The 24,428-nt window shown below is 47.3% G+C and overlaps 1 protein-coding gene across 1 annotated transcript in view; it reads right to left on the bottom strand.

Moving 5' to 3' along the window:
- The window catches only part of LOC147101643 (uncharacterized), a 147,438-nt gene extending 127,779 nt beyond the window's left edge, over positions 1–19,659 (bottom strand). The window contains 4 exon segments of the mRNA XM_085965137.1: positions 7,621–8,303; positions 12,915–13,044; positions 17,821–17,911; positions 19,654–19,659. Of these exon segments, the coding sequence (XP_085821263.1) occupies positions 7,621–8,303; positions 12,915–13,044; positions 17,821–17,911; positions 19,654–19,659 (910 nt within the window).
- Between the last annotated feature and the right edge of the window lie 4,769 nt (positions 19,660–24,428).

Below are 24,428 nucleotides of genomic sequence, written 5' to 3'. Positions count from 1 at the left end.
GTCCTTTAGGGAAGGAAACCTGCCGTCTGATGCAAGAAAACTACTAAGCACTTGATTTGAGTATAAAACAAGGCTTAGTAGTTTTATGTCAATTTAATCAACTTTCACAACTATGAGATTCTAGTTACATCACTAGTTCCTGATTACAAAAACGTCCTGGGCAAGCTGGGCCCACGCCCGAGTATTTATACTCCTTGGACGGCGCCACCAGCTGGTCGCCCAGTGTTATTTCAGGAGTCATTTCTTCATGAATGATAAGATTCACGACACCGTCCTTACCCGGTCTGCTGAAATGTGACTCCAGACCCACACCAATGTGGCTGACCCTTAGCTGTCCTCTAGCAGTGGTCCAGTTGTGTCACCGCCATCTCAGGGCAACTAGGGATGGGCAATAAACGAATCTGAATGTCGGTGGCCCACAGGTCAACGGAGACAGTGGCTGCTTCAAACTCAGCACCATTTCACCCCATTCAGAGTCATAATCCATCCAACCAGGATTATTGTCCAGCTTGAGCCCAAATCACCAGCTTCCCCCCCTCAGAGGTTGTTGTTTTAAAACATATGAAATAGGAGGAGTAAGGCCCCTCGAGCCTGCCCCAGTTAGAACATAGGAACAGGAGAGGGCCATTCAGCCCCTTGAGCCTGTTTCACCATTCAATTAGAGCATGGCTGATCTAAGAACACAAGAATTAGGAGCAGGAGTCGGCCATTCGGCCCCTCGAGCCTGCTCCGCCATTCAAAAGGATCATGGCAGATCTTCAACCTCAAATCCACTTTCCCCTCCGAATTCCAAATCCCTCGATTCCCCAGGAGTCCAAAAATCTATCAATCTCAGCCTTGAATATACTCAACGACTGAGTATCCACAGCCCTCTGGGGTAGAGAATTCTGATGTTTCCACAACCCGCTGAGTGAAGAAATTCCTCCTCATCTCAGTCCTAAACAGCTGATCCCTTATCCTGAGACTGTGACCCCTGGTTCTAGACTCCCCAGCCAGGGGAAACACCCTCCCTGCATCGACCCTGTCAAGCCCTGTAAGTATTCTGTATGTTTCAATGAGATCACCTCTCATTCTTCTAAACTCCAGAGAGTATAGCTTCTTCGTAGAGGAAGGATTAACAGTCAGATTAGCAGGCTGCGACAGGAAGACTCCTTAGATAGCTGTAACCATCCTTATATCAGCCGCTGGGCGGTCCCCATTGGATGGTAGAACCCATAAAATGAGGGGGGGGCCACCCAGCTCCCCTGGAGAATCCCAGTGGACATCAGCCCGGAATTCCAGTCTCCAATCGCCGGGCCTGGGGTTCGAACCCTCCACCTTCTGACTCCGAGGCGGGAACGCTACCACTAAAGGCTCACTCCCTGAGAAAGGGTGAAGCCACTCAGTGTAATAGGAACAGGAGGAGGCCATTCAGCCTCTCGAGCCTGTTCCGCCATTCAATGAGATCATGGCTGATCTGCGACCTAACTCCATACAGCCACCTTTGGCCCATATCCCTCAATACCCTTGGATAACAAAAAATATCAATCTCAGGTTTAAAATTAACAATTGACCCAGCATCAATTGCAGTTTGCAGAAGCGAGTTCCAAACTTCTACCACCCTTTGTGTGTAGAAGTGTTTCCTAATTTCACTCCTGAAAAGGTCTGGCTCTAATTTTTAGACTCTGCCCCCTAGTCCTAGAATCCCCAACCAGCGGAAATAGTTTCTCTCTATCTACCCTATCTGTTCCTCTTAATATCCTGAAAACTTCGATCAGATCACCCCTTAACCTTCTAAATTCTAGGGAATACAACCCTAATTGCTCTCCAGCTCCGAGTGATTAGTTACCCCACACCAGAATCAGGAAGAGCAACAACCTCCGCAGTGGCTAAAGACTGGGCAGTGGTTTCCTGCCCCTCGCTTTCAGGGCTGCAGAGTTAAACAACCAAAGCTGCTCTTACATTGGCCTCAGAGGGTGCCATCTCCACCAGTTCCTGATGTGTGGGTCTCACAAAGCTGGTAGGAACTCCAACGTAAATTTGGCAGATTGCACAGGACTGCCCCCTACCCCCACCCCGAGAAGACCTGTTTATTACAGCAATTCAGCGTATATGGACTGTAAAATAATTACTCAGAGTGTATTCTACTGGGTAAATTCACTGATCCTATGCTCCCAGCCTGAGGCCACATTTGAAGGGAGTGTCAATAACCAGAGGGCACAGATTTAAGGAGATTGGCAAAAGAACCAGGGGCGACAAGAGGAAAAAACCTTTTTACTCAACGAGTGGTTAGGATTTGGACTGCGCTGCCTAATAGGGTGGTGAAAACAGATTCAATAGTAGCCTTCAAAAGGGAATTGGATAAATACTTGAAGGAAAAATTGCAGGGATATGGGGAAAGGGCAGGGGGAGTGGGATTAACTGGATTGCTCTTCGAAAGAGCCGGCGCAGACTCAATGGGCCGAATGGCCTCCTTCTGTGCTGTACCATTCTGTGATTCTACGGTCCGAGATAGAGCTACAACCTGTCGTTCTGATTCGCACACCTTTCAAGTGCAGCTCCACTGGGAGCGTGCGGAGGTTTAATACAATCTCATCTGCCTCAGTTTGCTTCTCCTGGTCCCTGGCTTTTATGTTGTGTGTCACATTTGCGCTGAACCCACTATTAACCAAGCCTGCACGAGGGCTGTACATGTTCCTGTAGAATGCACATAAGAAGGAAACAATCACCTTGATTGTCCATCCATCAAACCTACAGATCAATGGTTGTAGATCACGATGGTGCGGCAGCGGTCGTCAGTAGAATAAGAGAAGATTCGAACAATCAAACAGTAACGACAGAGCCCAGGTCAATCACTGGACAATTACTTCACTTTTAGTGTCTTCTGACAAGAACTTTTAATGCGGCGACTGCACAAGCCTTTTGGAGGACCTGCCATCTCCACCACCCACGCCTGGCATCTGAACCAGAGAGGCAGCAGCACCTCAGAGAATCACGACAGCAATCCCGAGGAAGAGCTTCACCCAGAGGCCGCAGGTAGGCGAGAGGTGAGGGGGCAGCGTACAAGGAGTCTCGGGGGGCGGGTGGCGAGGCATTTTCTTCAGTGCGCTAGTGAGGCTCCTCAGCTTCAACTTCAAATAAAAGCCTTGAAAGAAAAACCCTGATAATTGTTTATTTCAAACAAGTCACCGTGAAAGTCAATTCAATTCAGTTATTCATCACTAATTGGATACCTCTACCAAAGAGCCAGCACAGGCATGAGGGGGCGAATGGCCTCCTTCTGTGCTGCAACATTCTATGATTCTATGTGAATCTCCTTCAGCCCGCCCCCGAGATATCTGCGCTCCTCTAATTCTGCCATCTTGAGCATCCCTGATTATAATCACTCAACCATTGGCGGCCATGCCTTCAGCCGCCTGGGCCCTAAGCTCCAGAATTCCCTGCCTAAACCGCCCCGCCTCTCTTTCCTCCTTTAAGACGCTCCTTAAAACCTACCTCGTTGTCCAAGCTTTTGGTCACCTGCCCTAATTTCTCCTTATGTGGCTCGGTGTCAAATGTTTTTGTCTTTAAATACTCCTGTGAAGGAGGGGGGCGGGGGTGGGGGGAGAGGGTGGGTGGAGGCGAGGGGCAATGCCCAACCGCGTCCAAACTGAAAGTGACCCCCTTACGTGTTTATTATTGGAGCTTTCAAAACTGAAATCAGTAGAGATATTTATTTGATAAAAACAAGGGATATGGAGCTAAGGCAGGTAAATTAAGTTGAAGTACAGAGCAGCCATGATCTAATCAAAACCCAAGCGGCTGAATGAACTCCTAATGTTCCTCGATTATGTCAGGAACCTTGTTATTAGGACTCGGGTTACTTGCAAAAGAAAATAGCTGCCAAAAGCATTTTGTAAAAAAATGGTTTGAGTGATTTCATTGGATCGTCTCATCTTCCTTGCTACATATTTGGCATTTGTTTCCTGACCACTGCTTCTTCAGTGCTAGTTTATGTACACACTTGCTGCGGCTTGATATTTTTAATCAACATTCTTCGAGATGTGGGCGTCACTGGCAAGGCCAGCATTTAATGCCCATCCCTAGTTACCCCTTGGGAATGTGGTGACAGCTGCTTGCAACTTGCTTATTATGAAGTCGCCCACCTGTTGAACTGTGATTTGTTACTTTTATGAAGATTAGCCATTAAGTGCAAGTCTGGCTTAGACTTTGCACAGCAACACTTTTAAGTGTTAAACTTGGAGGTGTGATGGGAGACTCAAGAGATAAACACAAGTGGGTGCGTTTGTACAACTCCAACACATTGCACTGACAGACTCATTTATTTATGTGAATGCAGTTCGTGCTGGGAGCCAATTTATTATTTTCCATTTCTCGACTTGGTGAGGAGCACACTATCCATTTACATAATCACTTGGGGGGGGGGGGGGGGGCGGGAAACAGCGAGCGATGTCAAGAGAGATCCACCAGCATTGATAAAAAACTTTCAAACCTCCTGTTTTGGTCCAAGAATCATTTGATTCACTTCACAGATGTCCCTGCTTTGAAACAAATATTTCTGAGCGCACTTTAGAAAAAAAAGCAGTGAACCGGAAACAAGATCCCGCCTTTGAACAGTCAGCGACTCGGAGTAGTTCCCTAACCAGGACCTTCCGGGAACGATTCCAGTCACACGGCGAACGAGGCCAGTGACAGGACCACGCCAAATTGATCCACCAGCCTCGTTTGTTCATTACAGAAGTTTTTTTTCACGATTCATTAGCGACCAACCACAACATGCACCGTCAGTATTCGCAAGCGCTTTAAAGGGTAAGATTTAAGTTTGGTCAGTTGGTTTGTTCTCGTCAGTAAAAAGCCCTGGGACAGGTGATGAAGGGAATTGAGACGGTGGATCCTGACAAATCGATCACAATATTGAAAGGTCCAAAAACTAGAAATTTAAGATAGAATCATAGAATGGTTACAGCACAGGAGGCCGCCATTCGGCCCGTCGAGCACGTGCCGGCTCTCTGCAAGAGCACCTCAGCTAGTCCCACTCCTCCGCCCTTTCCCCGCAGCCCAACAAATGTTTTTCCTTCAGGTACTTATCCAATTCCCTTTTAAAAGCCACAATTGAGTCTGCCTCCACCACCCTTTCAGGCAGTGCATTCCAGATCCTAACCACTTGCTGCGTAAAAAAGTTTTTCCTCGTGTCGCCTTTGGTTCTTCTGCCAATCATCTTAAATCTGTGTCCTCTGGTTCTCGACTCTTCCACCAATGGGAACAGTTTCTCTCTATTTACTCTGTCTAGACCCAATCCGGCCAATTACCGCCCCATCAGTCTACTCTCAATCATCAGCAAAGTGATGGAAGGTGTCGTCGACAGTGCTATCGAGCGGCACTTACTCACCAATAACCTGCTCACTGATGCTCAGTTTGGGTTCCGCCAGGACCACTCGGCTCCAGACCGCATTACAGCCTTGGTCCAAACATGGACAAAAGAGTTGAATTCCAGAGGTGAGGGGAGAGTGACTGCCCTTGACTTCAAGGCAGCATTTGACAGAGTGTGAACAGTGTTCAGTTCCATTCACAACTCCTCAGATAAGGAAGCAATCCATGCCCGCATGCAGCAAGACCTTCAGGCTTGGTCTGATAAGTGACAAGTAACATTCACGCCACACAAGTGCCAGGCAATGACTATCTCCAACAAGCGAGAGTCTAACCACCCCCCCATGACATTTAACAGCATTACCATCGCCGAATCTCCCACCATCAACATCCTGGGGTCACCACTAACCAGAAACTTAACTGGACCAACCACATAAATACTGTGGCTACAAGAGCAGATCACAGGCTGGGTATTCTACAGCAAGTGTCTCACCTCCTGACTCCCCAAAGCCTTTCCACCATCTACAAGGCACAAGTCATGAGTGCGATGGAATACTCTCCGCTTGCCTGGATGAGTGCAGCTCCAACAACACTCAAGAAGCTCAACACCATCCAGAACAAAGCAGCCCACTTGATTGGCACCCTATCCATCACCTTAAACATTCACTCCCTCAACCACCGGCGCACCATGGCTGCAGTGTGTACCATCTCTATAAGATGCACTGCAGCAACTCGCCAAGGCTTCTTCGATAGCACCTCACAAACCCTCTACCACCTGGAAGGACAAGTGCAGCAGGCGCATAGGAACACCATCACCTGCAAGTTTCCCTCCAAGTCACACACCATCCTGACTTGGAAATAGATCGATGTTCCTTCATCGTCGCTGGGTCAAAATCCTAGAACTCCCTCCCTAACAGCACTGTGGGAGCACCTTCACCACAAGGACTGCAGCAGTTCAAGGCGGCGGCTCACCACCACCTTCTCAAGGGCAGTTAGGGATGGACAATAAATGCTGGCCTTGCCAGCGATGCCCACATCATAGAAACATAGAAGATAGGAGCAGGAGTAGGCCATTCGGCCCCTCGAGCCTGTTCTGCCATTTAATGAGATCATGGCTGATCATCCAAATTCAGTACCCTGTCCCTGCCTTCTCCCCATATCCCTTGATCCCTTGATCCCTTTAGCCTTAAGAAATATTTCTAACTCCTTCTTGAATATATTTAATGAATTGGCCTCAACTGCCTTCTGTGGTAGAGAATTCCATAGGTTCACCACTCTCTGGGTGAAGAAATTCCTCCTCATCTCTGTTCTAAATGGCTTACCCCTTATCCTTAGGCTGTGACCCCTGGTTCTGGACTCCCCCGCCATCGGGAACATCCTTTCTGCATCTAGTCCTGTTAGAATTTTATAAGTTTCAATGAGATCCCCTCTCATTCTTCTAAACTCTAGCGAATATAAGGCTAATCGACCCAATCTGTCTTCATACGTCATTCCTGCCATCCCAGGCATCAGTCCCAGGAATGAATAAAAAAAAACCCTCATGATTTTGAACACCTCTACCAAATCTCCTCTCAACCTTCTCTGCTCTAAGGCAAACAACCTCAGCTTCTCTAATCTATCCGTGTAACTGAAGTCCCTCATCCCTGGAACTATTCTTGTAAATCTTTTCTGCACCCTCTCTAAGGCCTTCACAAGATCAGGAAATTAGGACTGAATCAGGCAGAACTACTTCATAGATGATGACAACAACAACTTGAATTTATATAGTGCCTTTAACGTAGTAAAACGTCCCAGGGCGCTTCACAGAAGCGTTAGCAAACAAAATTTGACACCGAGGAGATATTAGGGCAGGTGACCAAAAGCTTGGTCAAAGATGTAGGTTTTAAGGAGCGTCTTAAAAAGGAGGAGTGAGTGTTAGAGGGGCGGAGAGGTTTAGGGAGGGAATTCCAGAGCTGAGGGCCCCAGGCAGCTGAAGGCACGGCCGCCAATGGTGGAGCGATTAAACAATCGGGGATACGCAAGAGGCCAGAATTAAACACAATTTAATTTACCAAGAAGCAAATAATGTACATGGGCTCAAGAGATAACTACATGAATTGATGGAGTAAGAGAGAAATGAGGAGAAGAGTAATGGAGAGGGAAATGAATGGTAGGCATGTTGTGGTCACAAGGGTCATACTTCAGCCAGCTCAGGTAACCTCACACAAAAGAAGTCCACATGGAGATAGTCTAAGGTGCAATTTTGTTGGAAGAATCAATGAGGTGGTTACGTACCCTTATAGGCTGGTGCTGGTGGGGCAAAGGTCACTTTCCTGACCAAGCACTTTATTGACCCATTCTTGAAAGTGTCTTCGATCTTCTGCCCGAGAACTGGCATAGATTGTTCTCGTGGTAGATTCGGTCTGGTCCCTTCTAATTGCTGTTCCTTCTGCAGCTTCCTCTGTTTCCTTATCCGCTCTCTAAGCCTCTCCAATTTGTTGGTGGGGGATTTGCTCCGCAACAGTTCCAGTCGCTGGTTGAATGGACTTCCAGGTGCAGAAAGGGAGGAAGCACCAACTAGTGGTCCTGGAGAACTTTTCTTCTCCTGCAGTAGCCGTCTTTTGATAGAACAGTCGAGTTCCAAGTTACTGCCAGCACCAACTGGAGGACTTCCTTCGAGATGACCTTTGTTGGATCGGCTCGAGTCACTGCAAGCCTCCTGCTTACCAGTCCCAAACCAGTCATTCGCCATCACATCCATATCAACCAACGCATGCGATCTCGTTGGGATGTCTCCAGTTGATAGGTTACCATTTAGATCTTGGTTGATAGTTTCTGTTGTCTGATTAACTCCAGACAGTGGAATGTCTTGGTCAATGATATCATTGTATAAGAGGCTTGTTCTTTCATTACGGAATATTGTTCTTGAAGACAGACAATTCTCCAATAGGCGATTGAATGTTCCGCTGTCATTTGTCCTGTTCAGGAATTTGAAGAGCCGTTCAAAGTTAAGTTTTTAAACAACTGAGGAAATTTATGGAAATAAATAGACTTTAAGTGACCTCCAACTAAAAATAAATCACTAAAATGTCTTCCCATTCTATGCTTATGACAAGCGCATCCCCTGCCATAGCAACAGGAAATAATTAGGCAGGCTCCTATCCCAGAGGCCCTGCTGAACACATTTGAAGGCTTTAGTCTAATAATAGGCCTATATTCAGACTCCAGCTTCGGGAATACATATGCGTCTCTATGTCTCTACTGTTGTCATACAGTTGCCATCCACATGCCCACCTCCTCCTTCAGAACAAGCTCACCGATTTGTGGGTTTCACAGAAAAATGGGAAGAATTGCAGAATTCAATCTCCAATACACCAGTAAAAAAAAAACCTAGGGTAGATGGAGAGCAACTACTTCCTCTGGCGAGGGCGGGAATCCAGAACAAGGGGGCATAAGCTTAAAATTAGAGCCAGGCCGTTCAGGGGTGATGTCAGGAAGCACTTCTTCACACAATGAGACAGTGGAAATCTGGAACTCTCTCCCCCAAAAAGTGGTTGGGGCTCGGGGCCAATTGAAAATTTATTGATAGGTTTAAGGGTGACGGAACCAAGGCGGGTAAATGGAGTTAAGATACAGATCAGCCATGATCTAACTGAATGGCGGAACAGGCTCGAGGGGCTGAATGGTCTCCTCCTGTTCCTGTGACTGGAGTTACTGATTGAAGCAGAGAGACCATCTCAACATTTAATACGTACGAACATACGAATTAGGAGCAGGAGTAGGCCACTCGGCCCCTCGAGCCTGCTCCGCCATTCAATCAGATCATGGCTGATCTGATTACTCCACATTCCCGCCTACCCCCAAATAACCTTTCACCTCCCTTGCTTATCAAGAATCTATCTACCTCTGCCTTAAAAATATTCAAAAGACTCTGCTTCCACCGCCCTCTGAGGAAGAGAGTTCCAAAGACTCACAACCCTCTGAGAAAAAATTTCTCCTCATCTCTGTCTTAAATGGGCGACCCCTTATTTTTAAACAGTGACCCCTAGTTCTAGATTCTCCCACAAGAGGAAACATCCTCTCCACATCCACCCTGTCCAGACCCTCAGGATCTTATATGTTTCAATCAAGTCACCTCTTACTCTTCTAAACAGTTCCAAGAGTAGCTTTGATAGATGGTTGAAGGAAAGGGGAAATCCATGGATATGGAAACAGGGCGAGCACATGGGATTAGGACTACTGTTCATATAGAGGATAAACACCAACATTGACTGGTTGGGCCGAATGGCCTGTTTCCGTCTTGTAATTTCTAAAATGTAAGCGGGACACAAAAGTGAAGATTTTTAAAAGAATAAAACATCAATTTTTTTTCCACTGCTATGTTTTGTAGACATATAGAAGAACATAGAAAAATAGGAGCAGGAGCAGGCCATTCGGCCCTTCGAGCCTGCTCCGCCATTCAATATGATCATGGCTGATCCTTTATCTCAATACCATATTCCCACTCTCTCCCCATACCCCTTGATGTCTTTTGTGTCTAGAAATCTATCTATCTCCTTCTTAAATATATTCAGTGACTTGGCCTCCACAGCCTTCTGTGGTAGAAAATTCCATAGGTTCACCACCCTCTTGAGTGAAGAAATTTCTCCTCATCTCAGTCCTAAATGTCCCACCCCGTCTCCTGAGACTGTGACCCCTCGTTCTCCACCACCCAGCCAGGGGAAACATCCTCCCTGCATCCAGTCTGTCTAGCCCGGTCAGAATTTTATACGTTTCAATGAGATCCCTCTCATTCTTCTAAACTCTAGTGAATACAGGCCTAGTCAACCCAATCTCTCCTCATAAGACGGTCCTGCCATCCCAGGAATCAGTCTGGTGAACCTTCGCTGCACTCCTTCTATGGCAAGTTATGAAATTAAAAATGAACTATATTTTAAATGAATTCTCATCATTAGGAGAGTGACCCTCAGAAGATGAGCCACAATTACGACCCTCGTCCCACACCCTAAGGGCTTAGCAAGCCTACAGTTACTGGGCACGTGAGAGTTTCGCATTCAGCACCGAAAATAAAAACCCTTTTTTTGGAGGGGTAAAAATGTAATCTAAGTACAAGTAGAACCTGATCCAGGAGGTCTGGATATTTAGTTTGATTCGAGCCTAAAGAAAGTGCAAAGGCCTTTTTGTTTTGTCGATGTGAAGTAAACAAGCTGTTGCAGCCCTCCAAAGAGCTGCAAGAGCCAGGTCAGCAGATAACTACTATGTGTACAAACACTAGGGGGTAGCCATGGCAACAGCACTGGCGAGACAAACTCCAGCAACAATGCGAGCTGCTAGAAGCTTTAAAAGGAAATAGGCTGCAAGATTAGTGGAGCGGTTGTAGTGGGGGGCAGCGAGGGGAAGAGGAGATTGCCTTTAAGCTCCCAAGTGTGACAACATAGTAAATCCAGTCCTTATAATGGTGTTATGCAGCGTGCCCCCTGACACTTGCTGGGTTGGTAACTTGCCCGTGCTTCATAAAGTGAACCCAGATGGAGTGTTGGCTATTCATTTATGTAAGGCATCACAGGTCAATTTTGTCCTCACTTGACATCCGAACACAAGGGGTGTGGGGTGGGGGGGGCGGTAATTCTGACTTTGTGCGATCGTGTCAAACGGGTGATTGCGAACCGGCAGCCCATTGAAGTCAGTGGAAATACAGATGGGGAGAGATGTGAAGCGGGCTGCCGAGTCGCTATCACCTGTTTTACACTATCGCACAGAGTCAGAATGAGCCCCCTCTTGCACGCTCCGATAGAGACCACTGAAGAGGAGCTGGAATTGGGAGGTTTTCCCCTCGATCTGCCGTTCCCTTCCCTAGCCCAGGGAAATGAAGGCCAGTTTTAACACCCTATTCTTGCTCCATTTGAGCTCTGTGGACTGAGCAAAGAGCAGGGGTCAAACCTGGGGCTTTGGTTGCCGCGTGGCTCAGTCCCACCCCACACTGCGCGTTCCTTCCTTAATAAGGCCATAATAACGCATTAGAACTCTACAGCTACAACTTGCTGGCAGAATCAGAGGGCACAGATTTAAGGTGATTGGCAAAAGAGCCAGAGGTGAGATGAGGGGAATTATTATTATTTTTAAACAGCGAGTTGTGATGATCTGGAATGCACTGCCTGCAAGGAAGCAGATTCAATAGCGACTTCCAAAAGAGAATTGGATAAATACTTCAAGGGCAGAAAATTGCAGGGTTATGGGGAAAGAGCAGAGGAAGTGGGACTAATTGGAGAGCTCGTTCAAGGAGCCAGCACAGGCATGATGGGCCGAATGGCCTCCTACTGTGATGTACAACAACTTGTATTTATATAGTGCCTTTAACATAGTAAAACATCCCAAGGCTCTTCACAGGAGTATTAAAAGACAAAAAATTTGACACCGAGCCACATAAGGAGATATTAGGACAGGTGACCAAAAGCTTGGTCAAAGAGGTAGGTTTTAAGGAGCGTCTTAAAAGGAGGAAAGAGAGGTCGAGAGGTGGACAGGTTTAGGCAGGGAATTCCAGAGCTTAGGGCCTAGGCAACAAAAGGCACAGCCACCAATGGTTGAGCGATTATAATCAGGGATCCTCAAAAGGGTAGAATTAGAGGAGCGCAGATATCTCAGGGGGTTGTGGGGCTGGAGGGGATTACAGAAATAGGGAGGGGTGAGGCCATGGAGGGATTTGAAAACAAGGATGAGAATTTTGAAATCATGGCGTTGCTTAACCGGGAGCCAATATAGGTCCGTGAGCACAGGGGTGATGGGTGAACAGGACTTGGTGCGAGTTAGGACACGGGCAGCTGAATTTTGCATCATATCAAGTTTACGTGGGGTAGAATATGGGAGGCCAGCCAGGAGTGTGTTGGAGGTAACAAAGGCATGGATGAGGGTTTCAGCAGCAGATGAGCTGAGGCAAGGGCGGAGACGGGAGATGTTACGGAAGTGGAAATAGGCGGTCTTAGTTATGCTGCGGATATGTGGTCGGAAGCTCATTTCAGGGTCAAATAGGGAAGGTTGCGAACAGTGTGGTTCAGCCTCAGACAGATGTTAGGGAAAGGGATGGAGTCAGTGTCTAGGGAACGGAGTTTGTGGTGGGGACTGAAAATAGTGGCTTCGATCTTCCCAATATTTAATATTGGGGGCCAAGGATAGGTCCTTGGGGGACACCAGAGGTAACGATGTGGGAGCAGGAAGAGAAGCCGTTGCAGGTGATTCTCTGGCTACGATTAGAAAGATAAGAATGGAACCAGGTGAGTGCAGTCCCACCCAGCTGGACGACGGTGGAGAGGCGTTGGAGAAGGATGGAGTGGTCAACCGTGTCAAAGGCTGCAAACAAGTCAAGGAGGACGAGGAGGGATAGTTTACCTTTGTCCCAGTCGCAAAGGATGTCATTTGTGACTTTGATGAGAGCCGTTTCAGTACTGTGGCAAGGGCGGAAACCTGTAAGATTCTATGATTCATTCACCAAACTTGCAAAGTCTTACATTTTAAACTTTTGCCCTCTCAATTCTGTGAGGGGAAAGTCCCAAATTGCTGCAATAAAATCAACAACAGAAAACAAATGTGTTTACCTGCTTGAGGAAGGGGTCCACTTGGGACTTGGGGCACTGTGCTCGTCAGGTCCACAGCTTCTCAGGGAAGTTGGTTGTTGTGGGGAACCTCCTTGGTTTGAAATGCTGCCAGCACCCTTTACACTGCATCCTACAACAAGAGCATATTATATTGGCACGGTAACCACTTCAAAAGCCTGCTGGTATAATTCAACCCAAGCAGACCATCTACTGCAATCGGGTGTAAATGGCCGGCTTTTGAATCACCCGTCAATACTTTCACTTACGTTTTGAAAGCTTTAAAAGAAAATACACTGAAATATTTTCAGTCTCTCTCTCTCCGTAGGTCAGCGGCTTGCAGAGCAGTTTACTCCAGAACAAGTCCTAACCTGTCCCAACCCATTATTATGTTCCTGGACCTGTTGATTATTTATAGCCCATCCCACAATGCGGAGTTGGTACCAACGACAGTCCTTCAGCTTACATCAAGCAGCGAATGAAAGCGACCTTGACCCGCCCATGAAGAAGTAGTCCCGCTCCATCTCAATTGAGTAACCCCCACCCCACCGCAGAGTGCCCAATACCCTCCTTTCTAAAAAATATTACATTTTGCCATACAGCTGGCGAGAGAGACTATTCACACCTCAGTTTCTAGTAGCCGAGATGGTGGCAACCCCTCGCTATGTTCCCAGCGGATTTTGGACTCGAACCACCGATACCAACTGCGCTGTTAATCAGCCTCAGGATGTGGGCGTCGCTGGCATGGCTGGCATTTATGGTCCATCCCTGAGAAGTTGGTGGTGGGCCTTCTTCTTAAACCACTGGTAGCGGTTTTGATGCTGGGACACTTCAGAAAGAGTCAACCACGTTGGTGTGGGATTGGAGTCGCATATAAACCCAGACCGGTTTCTTTTTTTGAATGACAATCCGACAGCTTCATGGTGACTTTTACTGATACCAGCTTTTTTCAATAGAATCATAGAATGGTTACAGCACGGAAGGAGTACATTTGGCCCGTCGAGCCCGTGCCAGCTCTCTGCAAGAGCACTTCAGCTAGTCCCACTCCCCCGCCCTTTCCCCGTAGCCCTGCAAATTTTTTTCCTTCAGGTACTTATCCAATTCCCTTTTGAAAGCCACGATTGAATCTGCAACCACCACCCTTTCAGGCAGTGCATTCCAGATCCTAACCACTCGCTGAGTAAAAAAGCTTTTCCTCATGTTGCCTTTGGTTCTTTTGCCAATCACCTTAAATCCGTGTCCTCTGGTTCTCGACCCTTCTGCCAATGGGAACAGTTTCCCTCCATCTACTCTGTCCAAACCCCTCATGATTTTGAACACCTCTATCAAATATCTTCTCAACCTTCTCTGCTCCAAGGAGAACAACCCCAGCTTCTCCAGTCTATCCACGTAACTGAAGTCCCTCATTCCTGGAACCATTCTTGTAAATCTTTTCTACACTTTCGCTAAGGCCTTCACATACTTCCTAAAGCCCAGAATTGGACACAATACTCCAGTTGAGGCCGAACCAGTGTTTTATAAAGGTTCATCATAATTTCTACACTTTTGTACTCTATGGGCTGGATTTTGTCAATGGGGAGCTTTTGGAGGCGGGACTCCCACTTGTTGGGTTTTAGTCCCGCCTCCATCAACTTGTGGCCAACCCACGCTATTTTCCCTTGATTGACCTTGTTAAGCCCGCCCAGGCCAATTAAGGGAAAGCCAGTTACAGGTGACATCAGCGAGTGCCGTTTCATCTGTCAAGAGCCTTTGACAGATGAAATGTCATCGTTTGACAGCTCTGTGAAGTTGTCAAACACTGACAATCTGTCTTCTAAATTGTGTCTTTACTCAAGATTCAATTAGAAAGCCTTACTGACCAGAAAGCAGAAGGCTGCAGCTTTTGACAGTTCAGCGGCCATTCTGCTTTCTGTGCTGGTGAGCTGAGGGACTCCCGAGACCTGAAGGGAGGAAGCCTGCAGGAAGAAGTAAAGGTAAGTAAAACTTATTAAAACACTTTACACACACCTCACACACTTACCTCTGCACGCATGCACCCATTACTCACCTGCACACCGGACATCTCGGGCCCCTCCGAACCCCGGCCCGCCTCGCTGACCCTGGCGAGGTTCGGAGTCGTTGGGAAACCCACACTTCAGGGTTCAAAATAGGGATTAGCCAAAAAACTGCCTGTTAGCTACCCGCCTCCTGGCAAGATGGCATGGAGGCGGGTTGGGGGCGGGTTGGGCACCCGCCCCCAAATTCTGCCATTTTCCCAGCAGTCCCGCCTCCAAACCCACCTCCCCAGGGCTGGCAAAATCCAGCTCTATGCCTCTATTTATGAAGCCCAGGATCCCGTAAGCTTTTTAACCACTTTCTCAACCTGCCCTGCCACCTTCAATGATTTGTGCACATATACCTCCAGGTCTCTCTGTTCATGGACCCAATTAGAATTGTACCCTTTAGTTTAAATTGCTTCTCCTCATTCTTCCTACCAAAATGTATCACTTTGCACTTCTCTACGTGTCCACCCATTCCACCAGCCTGTCTATGTCCTCTTAAAGTCTGTCACTATCCTCCTCACTTTTCACTATACTTCCAAGTTTTGTGTCACCTGCAAATTTTGAAATTGTGCCTTGTACACCCAAGTCATTGATATATATTGAGAAAAGCAGTGGTCCTAGTACCGACCCCTGGGGAACACCACTGTATACCTTCCTCCAGTCCGAAAAAACAACCGTTCACCACTACTCTCTGTCACCTGTCACTTAGCCATGGATGCATGCATCCTGCCCTCCTAATTTAACCTTTTGAGCCCCAGTATCGTTCTGGAGAATCTGCGCTGCACCCCCTCCAAGGCCAATACCTCCTTCCGGAGGTGCTGTGCCCAGAATTGAACGCAGTATCTAAATGGGGTGAGACCATCATAGAACCCGGGTTACATGTAGCAATCTGGCTCCTGCTGGTTTCGGACGGGAGGTCTGGTTATCGAGTTCACGGGCTGTTCCAAAAATCACAGCGCGCGCGATGGTGACGGTCGGCCTCGCACTGCAATTTTGGTCACGCTTCTGCCGATAAATGGAGCCGTAGAGAGACCAAAGTCACCCCCAGTATCTCAAAACTGGGCAAAAAAGTGCATCAGCATTGCAGCAGATCTTGACTCGGATTCCCAGATCAAATCTTTTACATACCATTGGGGGCCACTATAAAAATAGGCAACAGGGACTGACTGAAGATCTTACCAATCCACCAGAGGTTAACATTGGGATTGCAACAGCCATCAAATAGAGCCCCCCTAAAACCCTAATCTAGACAACATACCCCAGCACCACCTCACCAATATATGGACTCCAATTCTCACCACCACCCATAAGAATTCCACATCAATGCTAAATCCCACATGGGTGCCAGATAGAGGCACACAAACAGTGGTGTACAGTCAGCAATGGCAACTGATCTGAGAAAGAGCTCACACATGGAAATGACCAGACCAGTGCAACCTCAATAGGTTCTACTGGGCCAAGTTGGCCTAACGAGGATTGACATGAATCAGTCATTCATGAAAGAAAGACTTATGAAATAATACTGAGTGGCCTGCGGGTGGCGCTGTCCAGGGAGAGTATAAATACTCGGGCACAGGCCCAGCTTGTGCAGGACATTCTTAACAGGAACTAGTGAAGGACACAACTAGACCTCCATGTTGTAAAACAGTTGATTAAAGCTTTGTTTAACGCTTAAACCAAGTGCCTAGTAGTTTTCTTACGTTAAGGATCAAGTTGGCTCCCTGTGATAGGTGCAGGGAAGAAACTCGCTGTTGTCACTATGCCTAGTGAAGTAGTAAAGGTGTCCCTTTAAGAACTCATTTACCATGTTGTTTACATGCATCAGCTGTAGCAATTCGCCCCCCCACCCCTTCGGACAATTGCGATTCGCCCCGTACCATCTTGCCCTACACAGACGCAAAGTACCCTGCAGCTCTGCCCCAGTTGTAAAATATCCTATCGCCAATGTTCCCTGTAAACTGCGCTATGTTCTGTGCAGCCTGTTTCTTTTAATGCGTGGTCACTTTAAATTTCTGCACATGTGCAGTATTTACAATGTAAAAGCCAGTGAGCGGCCTGCGCGGGACCTTGCAGATCACTGCGCGGCCATGCATGCACGCTCCTTAGCGGGAACATTGCCTATGACCCTGATCAATTGTGGAATACTTTGCAGTAACACCCTCAACGCTGTTCATTGAATAGAAACATAGGAATTTTAGCGCAGGTGGTGGTCATTTGGCTCTTCTTGCCAGTATTGAATCTGGACCCCTCTTGGGGCTGATTTTTTAGAGTCTCGTTTTCATGCTTTGTTCCCAGGCAAGTCCCCTTTTCACACTTTCTCCGCAAACATTCAATCAAAATCTACAGCAAGAGGAACGAAGCATTGAGAAGAGATTTACGAGAATGGTTCCAGGGATGAGGGACTTCGGTTACGTGGAGAGACTGGAGAAGCTGGGGTTGTTCTCTTTAGAGCAGAGAAGATTAAGCGGAGATTTGTTGGAGGTGTTCAAAATCGTGAATGGTTTGGATCGAGTAAATAAGGAGAAACTGTTCCCGGTGGCAGAAGGGTCGGTAACCAGAGGGCACAGATTTAAGGCGATTGGCAAAAGAACCAGAGGCGACATGAGGAAATAATTTTTTACACAGCAAGTTGTGGTGATCTGGAACGCACGGCCTGAAAGGGCGGTGGAAGCAGATTCAATAGCAACATTCAAAAGCGAATTGGATAAATACATGAAGGGAAAAAAGTACAAGGCTATGGGGAAGAGCAGGGGAGGGTGGGATTAATTGGATAGCTCTACCAGAGAGCCAGCACAGGCACGATGGACCGAATGGCCTCCTTCTGTGCTGTATCATTCTATGAGAAACCTCCTTCGCTTTGATCTCACCAGATGCCTCGGACTGTAAGCGTTTTCGAATGCTCAGTTCCGGAAGAAGGTCATCCTCTTCGAAATTCAACTTGTTTTCAATCTGCTGTAACTGGGAATGAACAAGGCAATTAAAAATAAAAATCGGGTGCCATGCACATTATCCTCGCAATACGGAGTCTACTGCAGAACCAGCAGAACCAAAATACAATCGGGTCGAACTTGACTGAGCGCGATAGTGTAAAACGGGTGACTGCAAGTCGGAAGCCCCTTTGACATCTCTCCCCAGTTTTATTTCCATCGACTCTAACGGGCTGCTGACTCACTAGCACCCAAAGTCAAGCTCTACCCCAATGGCTCTTAAAAATCAAACAAGCTTATTTCTGCCAGGCAAAATATTGCTCACAACTCGAAATGTGAAGTCATAAGATTCTAAATCACCACGTTCAATATTCCATGACTCTTTATAGGGCTTTTGGTCTTATTCTGTCATGTTCCAATTTATATTTGAGAATTATATATTTCGTTTAAGCAATTTTATGAACAAAATCAAGATCTATTGCCTGATTGTTAAAGGAAGCAGTGCGTGAAACATGATAGCACACAGGGCGGATCGGCTCACAAGGCAGCAACACAGCAGGGTTGGGATGACATGGTAAGCAGCTCGTTGACATTACACAAGCTCAGAATTGCTGTCTTCAAACACACGTTAACCTGCGTCATTGAAAGTAATATTTAATGAAGTTTAGAGATGGGAAAAGCGGGAAACGGCGAGCAAATCCGTTTGAGTCCATTTTCAGCAAGTACTTTCCAGCACGGTGGCATAGTGGTTAGCACTGTTGCCTCACAGCGCCAGGGACCCGGGTTCGAATCCGGCCTCAGGTGACTGTCTGTGTGGAGTTTGCACATTCTCCCCGTGTTTGCGTGGGTTTTCTCCGGGTGCTCCGGTTTCCTCCCACAGTCCAATGATGTGCGGGTTAGGTTGATTGGCTATGATAAAAAATTGACCCTTAGTGTTAGGGGGGATTAAATACGTGGGGTTACGGGGATAGGGTGGGATATGTGTTGGTGTAGGGGTTACGGGGATCGGGTGGGATATGTGTCGGTGCAGGCTCGATGGGCCGAAATGGCCTCTATCTGCACTGTGTGATTTCTGTGATTCTCGTGGCAGAAATCCTGATGGACATCATTGGACTGAAGGTTCCACCATCAGATCATGTCACTTAACCCAAGTGATGCTGCATGACACAGCTGACCCAGAGGCTCAGACTAATTTTGTTCTCGATTACTGCAGAATATTGCACCCTGTATGCGTTTTACATATAAGAGAAAGACTTGCATTTCTAGAACGCCTTTCACAACCTCAGGATGTCCCAAAGCGCTTTACAGCCAATGAAGTACTTTTGAAGTGTAGTCACTGTTGTAAAGTAGGAAACACGGCAGCCAATTTGCGCACAGCAAGCTCCCACAAACAGCAATGTGATAATGACCAGATAATCTGTTATAGTGATGTTTGTGTTTTTAGTCTCCTCATGCCTCCCCCATTATATAATTTTAAATTCTCACGCTCATGTTTAAATCCCTCCATGACCTCGCCCCCTCCTCATCTCGGGAACCTCCTCCAGCCCGACCAGTCGGCCCCACTGCCAAACACTCCATTCCTCTGACACTATTCTCTGGCAAAAAGTATGACGACGCTGCTCACTCAATAATGGGCAGCACAATTTGTTCTGTGCTTTGTTGTCCTCCTCTCCCATCAGGACCTGGAGTACAGTCAGCAAGAATGTACCATGGATTTTACTGCCCCTTTATGTAATATGCCAAGAGCAAAGGGAAATATTCATCCCAAACTACCGCCATAGTGTACCATGGAGGAGTGAGAAGTGGAACCATTTCAATTACAACTAGTCGATCTCCCTTGGTGTTACACACACGACTTAAGACTAAGTGCAGCCTTCAGGTGAAGCGGGTTAGAGGAAAGGGGGATCATTGGACCAGGGCATGTAGATGTCATTCAGTCATATATTCTGTGTTATTTTTTGCATTCCCAGTTGAAATTCCTATGTCCACATTTATAATGGGAACTGTATGTAAACTTATCACGTTGTAATTGCACCCTCCTACCAGGAGGGTGCAATTACAGCATAGGATCATAGGAACAGGAGGCCATTCAGCCCATCGAGCCTGTTCCGCCATTCAATGAGATCATGGCTGATCAGTGATCTAACTCCATATACCCGCCTTTGGCCCATATCCCTTAGTACCTTTGGTTAACAAAAAGCTATCAATCTCCGATTTAAAATTAACAATTGATCTAGCATCAATTGCCGTTTGCGGAAGAGAGTTCCAAACTTCTACCACCCTTTGTGTGTAGAAGTGTTTCCTAATTTCATTCCTGAAAGGTCTGGCTCTAATTTTTAGACTATGCCCCCTAGTCCCAGAATCCCCAACCAGCAGAAATAGTTTCTCTCGATCTGCCCTATTTTCCCCTTAATACCTTGAAAACTTCGATCAGATCACCCCTTAACCTTCTAAATTCTAGGGAATACAACCCTAGTTTGTGTAATCTCTCCTCATAACTTAACCCTTAAAGTCCGGGTATCATTCTGGTAAACCTACGCTGCACTCCCTCCAAGGCCAATATATCCTTCCTAAGGTGTGGTGCCCAGAACTGCTCACAGTTCTCCGGGTGCGGTCTAACCAGGGCTTTGTACAGCTGCAGCATAACTTCTACCCCCTTGTACTCTAGATTCAAAGGCCAGTATTCCATTAGTCTTTTTGATTATTTTCTGTACCGGTTCATGACATTTTAATGATCTATCTACCTGAACCCCCAAGTCTCGTTGGACCTCCACTGTTTTTAGCTTTTTACCATTTAGAAAGTACCCTGTTCTATTCTTTTTAGGTCCAAAGTGGATGACCTCACATTTGCTTACATTGAAATCCATTTGTCACAGTTTTGTCCATTCACTTATTCTATCAATAGCCCTTTGTAATTTTATGCTTCCATCTACACAGCCTACAATGCCACCGATCTTTGTGTCATCGGCAAATTAGGATATATGACTTTCTATGCCATCATCTAAGTCGTTAATAAATACTGTGAATAGTTGAGGCCCCAACACAGATCCCTACGGGACACCACTAGTCACCTCCTGCCAATTTGAGTACCTGCCCATTATCCCTACTGCCTGTCTCCTGCTGCTCAGCCAATTTCCTAACTAGATCAATAATTTGCCCTCAATTACATGGGCAAACTTTAGTTAACAGTCTTTTATGTGGCATTTTATCAAATGCCTTCAGGAAGTCCATATAAATAACATCCATAGACATTCCCCTGTCCACTACTTTAGTCACCTCTTCAAAAAGTTCAATCAGGTTTGTCAGGCATGACCGACCTTTCACAAATCCATGCTGGCTCTCTGATCAACTGAAAATTTGAGAGGTGTTCAGTCAGTTAATTATAGACTCTAGCAATTTCCCAACAACAGATGTTAGGCTAACTGGTCTATAATTCCCTGGAAAGCCTTTGGGGAGTTAGGAGGCGAGACACTCGCCACAGAATACCTAGCCTCTGACCTGCTCTTGACCAGCCACATAAACAGTTAAGTTTCTGGTTAATGGTGACCCCCAGGATATTGATAGTGGGGGATTCGGCGATGGTAATGCTGTTGAATGTCAAGGGGAGGTGGTTAGACTCTCGCTTGTTGGAGATAGTCATTGCCTGGCACTTCTGGACCGCGAATGTTACCTGCCACTTATCAGCCCAAGCCTGAGCGTCGTCCCAGTCTTGTTGCATGCGGGCATGGACTGCTTCATTATCTGAGGAGTTGCGAATGGTGCTGAACACTGTGCAGTCATCCCCATTTCTGACCTTATGTTGGAGGAAAGGTCATTGATGAAGCAGCTGAAAATGGTTGGGCCTAGGACACTGCCCTGAGGAACTCCTGCAGCGATGTCCTGGGGCTGTGAGGATTGACCTTCAACCACCACAAACACCTTCCTTTGTGCTATCTCCCTCAATCAGCATCACTAAAGCAGATTATCTGGTCATTATCACATTGCTGTTTGTGGGAGCTTGCTGTGCGCAAATTGGCTGCTGCAGTTCCCACATTACAAGTGACCACACTTCAAAAAAGTACATCATTGTCTGGAAAGCACTTTGGGACGTCCTGAGGTTGTGAAAGGCGCTATAGAAATGCAAATCCTATTTAAGAAAAGTTGAAAATTATCACGGAAAGTTGGCAGGAAAAAGCACAGCGCGAGAAGAGCATAAGAACAGAAATTCAAACGGTGCAGACAAGAAGTGCCTGCAGATGGAAGGTTTGTTGCGAGATTACAGATATAATTAGATGTTTTGGGCTCACTGATGATTATTAAGAAAATAAAATTCAGATCATTAGACACATCCCATCGGCTGAACAAAACCATTCGCAAAGAAAAGACTGGATTTGCACAAAGGTGTTGTGGCTCTAAATAAACATAGTAAGCGCGATCCATTCAGTCTAGTGAGGCCGACTCTGTTTGTCTTTCATTTTCATGGGTTTGTGAAGCTGAGCAAACACCTCCAGCTGGGTGAGAGCCCACCTGCTAACAGGTAGAGCTGCAGATAATGACGTGGACCACTTTCTATAATTCGGGAGCCTACTGTCAACAAGGGCAGACGTCGATAATGAAGTCCAACACCGCCTTTAGTGTGCCAGTGCAGTCTTCGGTCGCCTGAGGAAGAGAGCATTTGAAGACCAGGACCTCAAACCCGGCACTAAGCTCATGGTCTACAGAGCAGTAGTGATACCCGCCCTCCTGTATGCCTCAGAGACATGGACCATGTACAGCAGGCACCTCAAAGCACTGGAGAGGTACCACCAACGCTGCCTCCACAAGATCCTGCAAATCCATTGGCAGGATAGGCGCACCAACATCAGTGTTCTTGCTCAGGCCAACATCCCCAGCATCAAAGCTTTGACCACGCTCGATCAGCTCCGATGGACGGGACACATCGTCCGCATACCCGATACGAGACTCCTAAAACAAGCGCTCTACTCAGAGCTCCGACACAGCAAGAGAGCCCCAGGTGGGCAGAGGAATCGCTTCAAGGACACCCTCAAAGCCTCCTTGAAAAAGTGTAACACCCCCACCGACACCTGGGAATCCCTGGCCCAAGACCGCACAAAGTGGAGGAGAAGCATCCGGGAAGGCGCCGAACACCTCGAGTCTCTTCGCTAGGAGCAAGCTGAAGCCAAGCGCAAGGAACGCACGTCAACCCAAGCACCCCACCCACCCGCCCCTTCAACCACCGTCTGCCCCACCTGTGACAGAGACTGCAGGTCCCGCATTGGGCTCATCAGTCACCTGAGAACTCATTTTTAATGTGGAAGCAAGTCATCCTCGGTTCCGAGGGACTGCCTAAGAGAAGAAGGAAGATAGTGACCGCCACACACAAACGGTGAAAGGGGACAACACCCAGAAACAGAAAAAGAAAGCCCCAGAGAAACACTTAGCAAGTGCAGAAAGAGAGAAACCAAAAAGCTAACGATTCAGGTCAGAACCCAGGGTAATTTGAAAAAAAGAAATTACAAACCCTAGCACACATTACAAGCAGATTGTGGTAAACCACTGTATTGTATATTGCCACCTCTGGGTGGCGCTGTGTATGGAGGCATGCCTCAGCTGACTCCACCCACCACTGTGTGGGTTTCGTTCAGACTTGTTCAGTCACTCACGAAGAAGCATGGTCTCTTCTTAGCTAATAAAAGCCTTATTCATCTCTTCTTTCGACTCATCATCTCTTCTTCGACTCATCACCTTTTATGAAGTAATTGATAAGCGTATCAATTTTATTAGCTAAAAGTTAAATGGCGACACCTGAGGAGCAACAACAGCAACGGATACAGCAGACATTGCTGAGAGCCCTCAGACCACCACGCCTGGACCTCGACCCTCAAGATGTGGGTGCATCAGCCAAGTTTGAACACTGGCTGAGCTGCTTTGAATCCTTCCTCGCAATCTCACAGGTTACAGAGGAGGATCACAAACTGAAAATTTTGACCGCCCAGGTGAGCCATCAAGTATATATGCTAATCCGGGACTCTAATACGTACGTGGCGGCCCTCGAGCTACTAAAAGGGCAATATACGCGCCCAGTGAACACAATTTACGCCCGACACCTCTTGGGATCCCGCAGGCAGCAACCGGGAGAATCGGTAGGGGCATTTGCACGGGCGCTACTGGCACTCTGCAGAGACTGCGATTGTAAAGCGGTAACGGCTGTGGAGCACGCGCAGGGACTCGCCTGTGATGCCTTCGTCAGGGGCCTCCAGTCAGACCACACCCGGCAGAGACTGCTAGAAAGCAAGGAACCCGACCTGAAGACGGCCATTGCCCTTGCGCTCTCGTTAGAGGAGGCCCACCGAAACCTCGAGGCATACCCCCGTAACGGCGCCGAGACATGGCAATCGAAACCGTGGGACACGGGACCGCCGCCCCCGGCACCAACCGCTGCAGCGACCCAACCGAGACAGCAGCCTCCGGTAAGAACTGCTTCGATGCCCAGTAACCAGGCCCAAAAATGCTATTTCTGTGGCCAGTTAAAACATCCCAGAGCGCACTGCCCAGCTAAGACAGCTACC

The sequence above is a fragment of the Somniosus microcephalus genome, chromosome 23, assembly GCF_052327205.1.
Source record: "Somniosus microcephalus isolate GS21.2 chromosome 23, FLI_Smic_1.0, whole genome shotgun sequence".
Classification (NCBI taxonomy): domain Eukaryota; kingdom Metazoa; phylum Chordata; class Chondrichthyes; order Squaliformes; family Somniosidae; genus Somniosus; species Somniosus microcephalus.
This window is presented reverse-complemented; position numbering and strand designations above follow the sequence as displayed.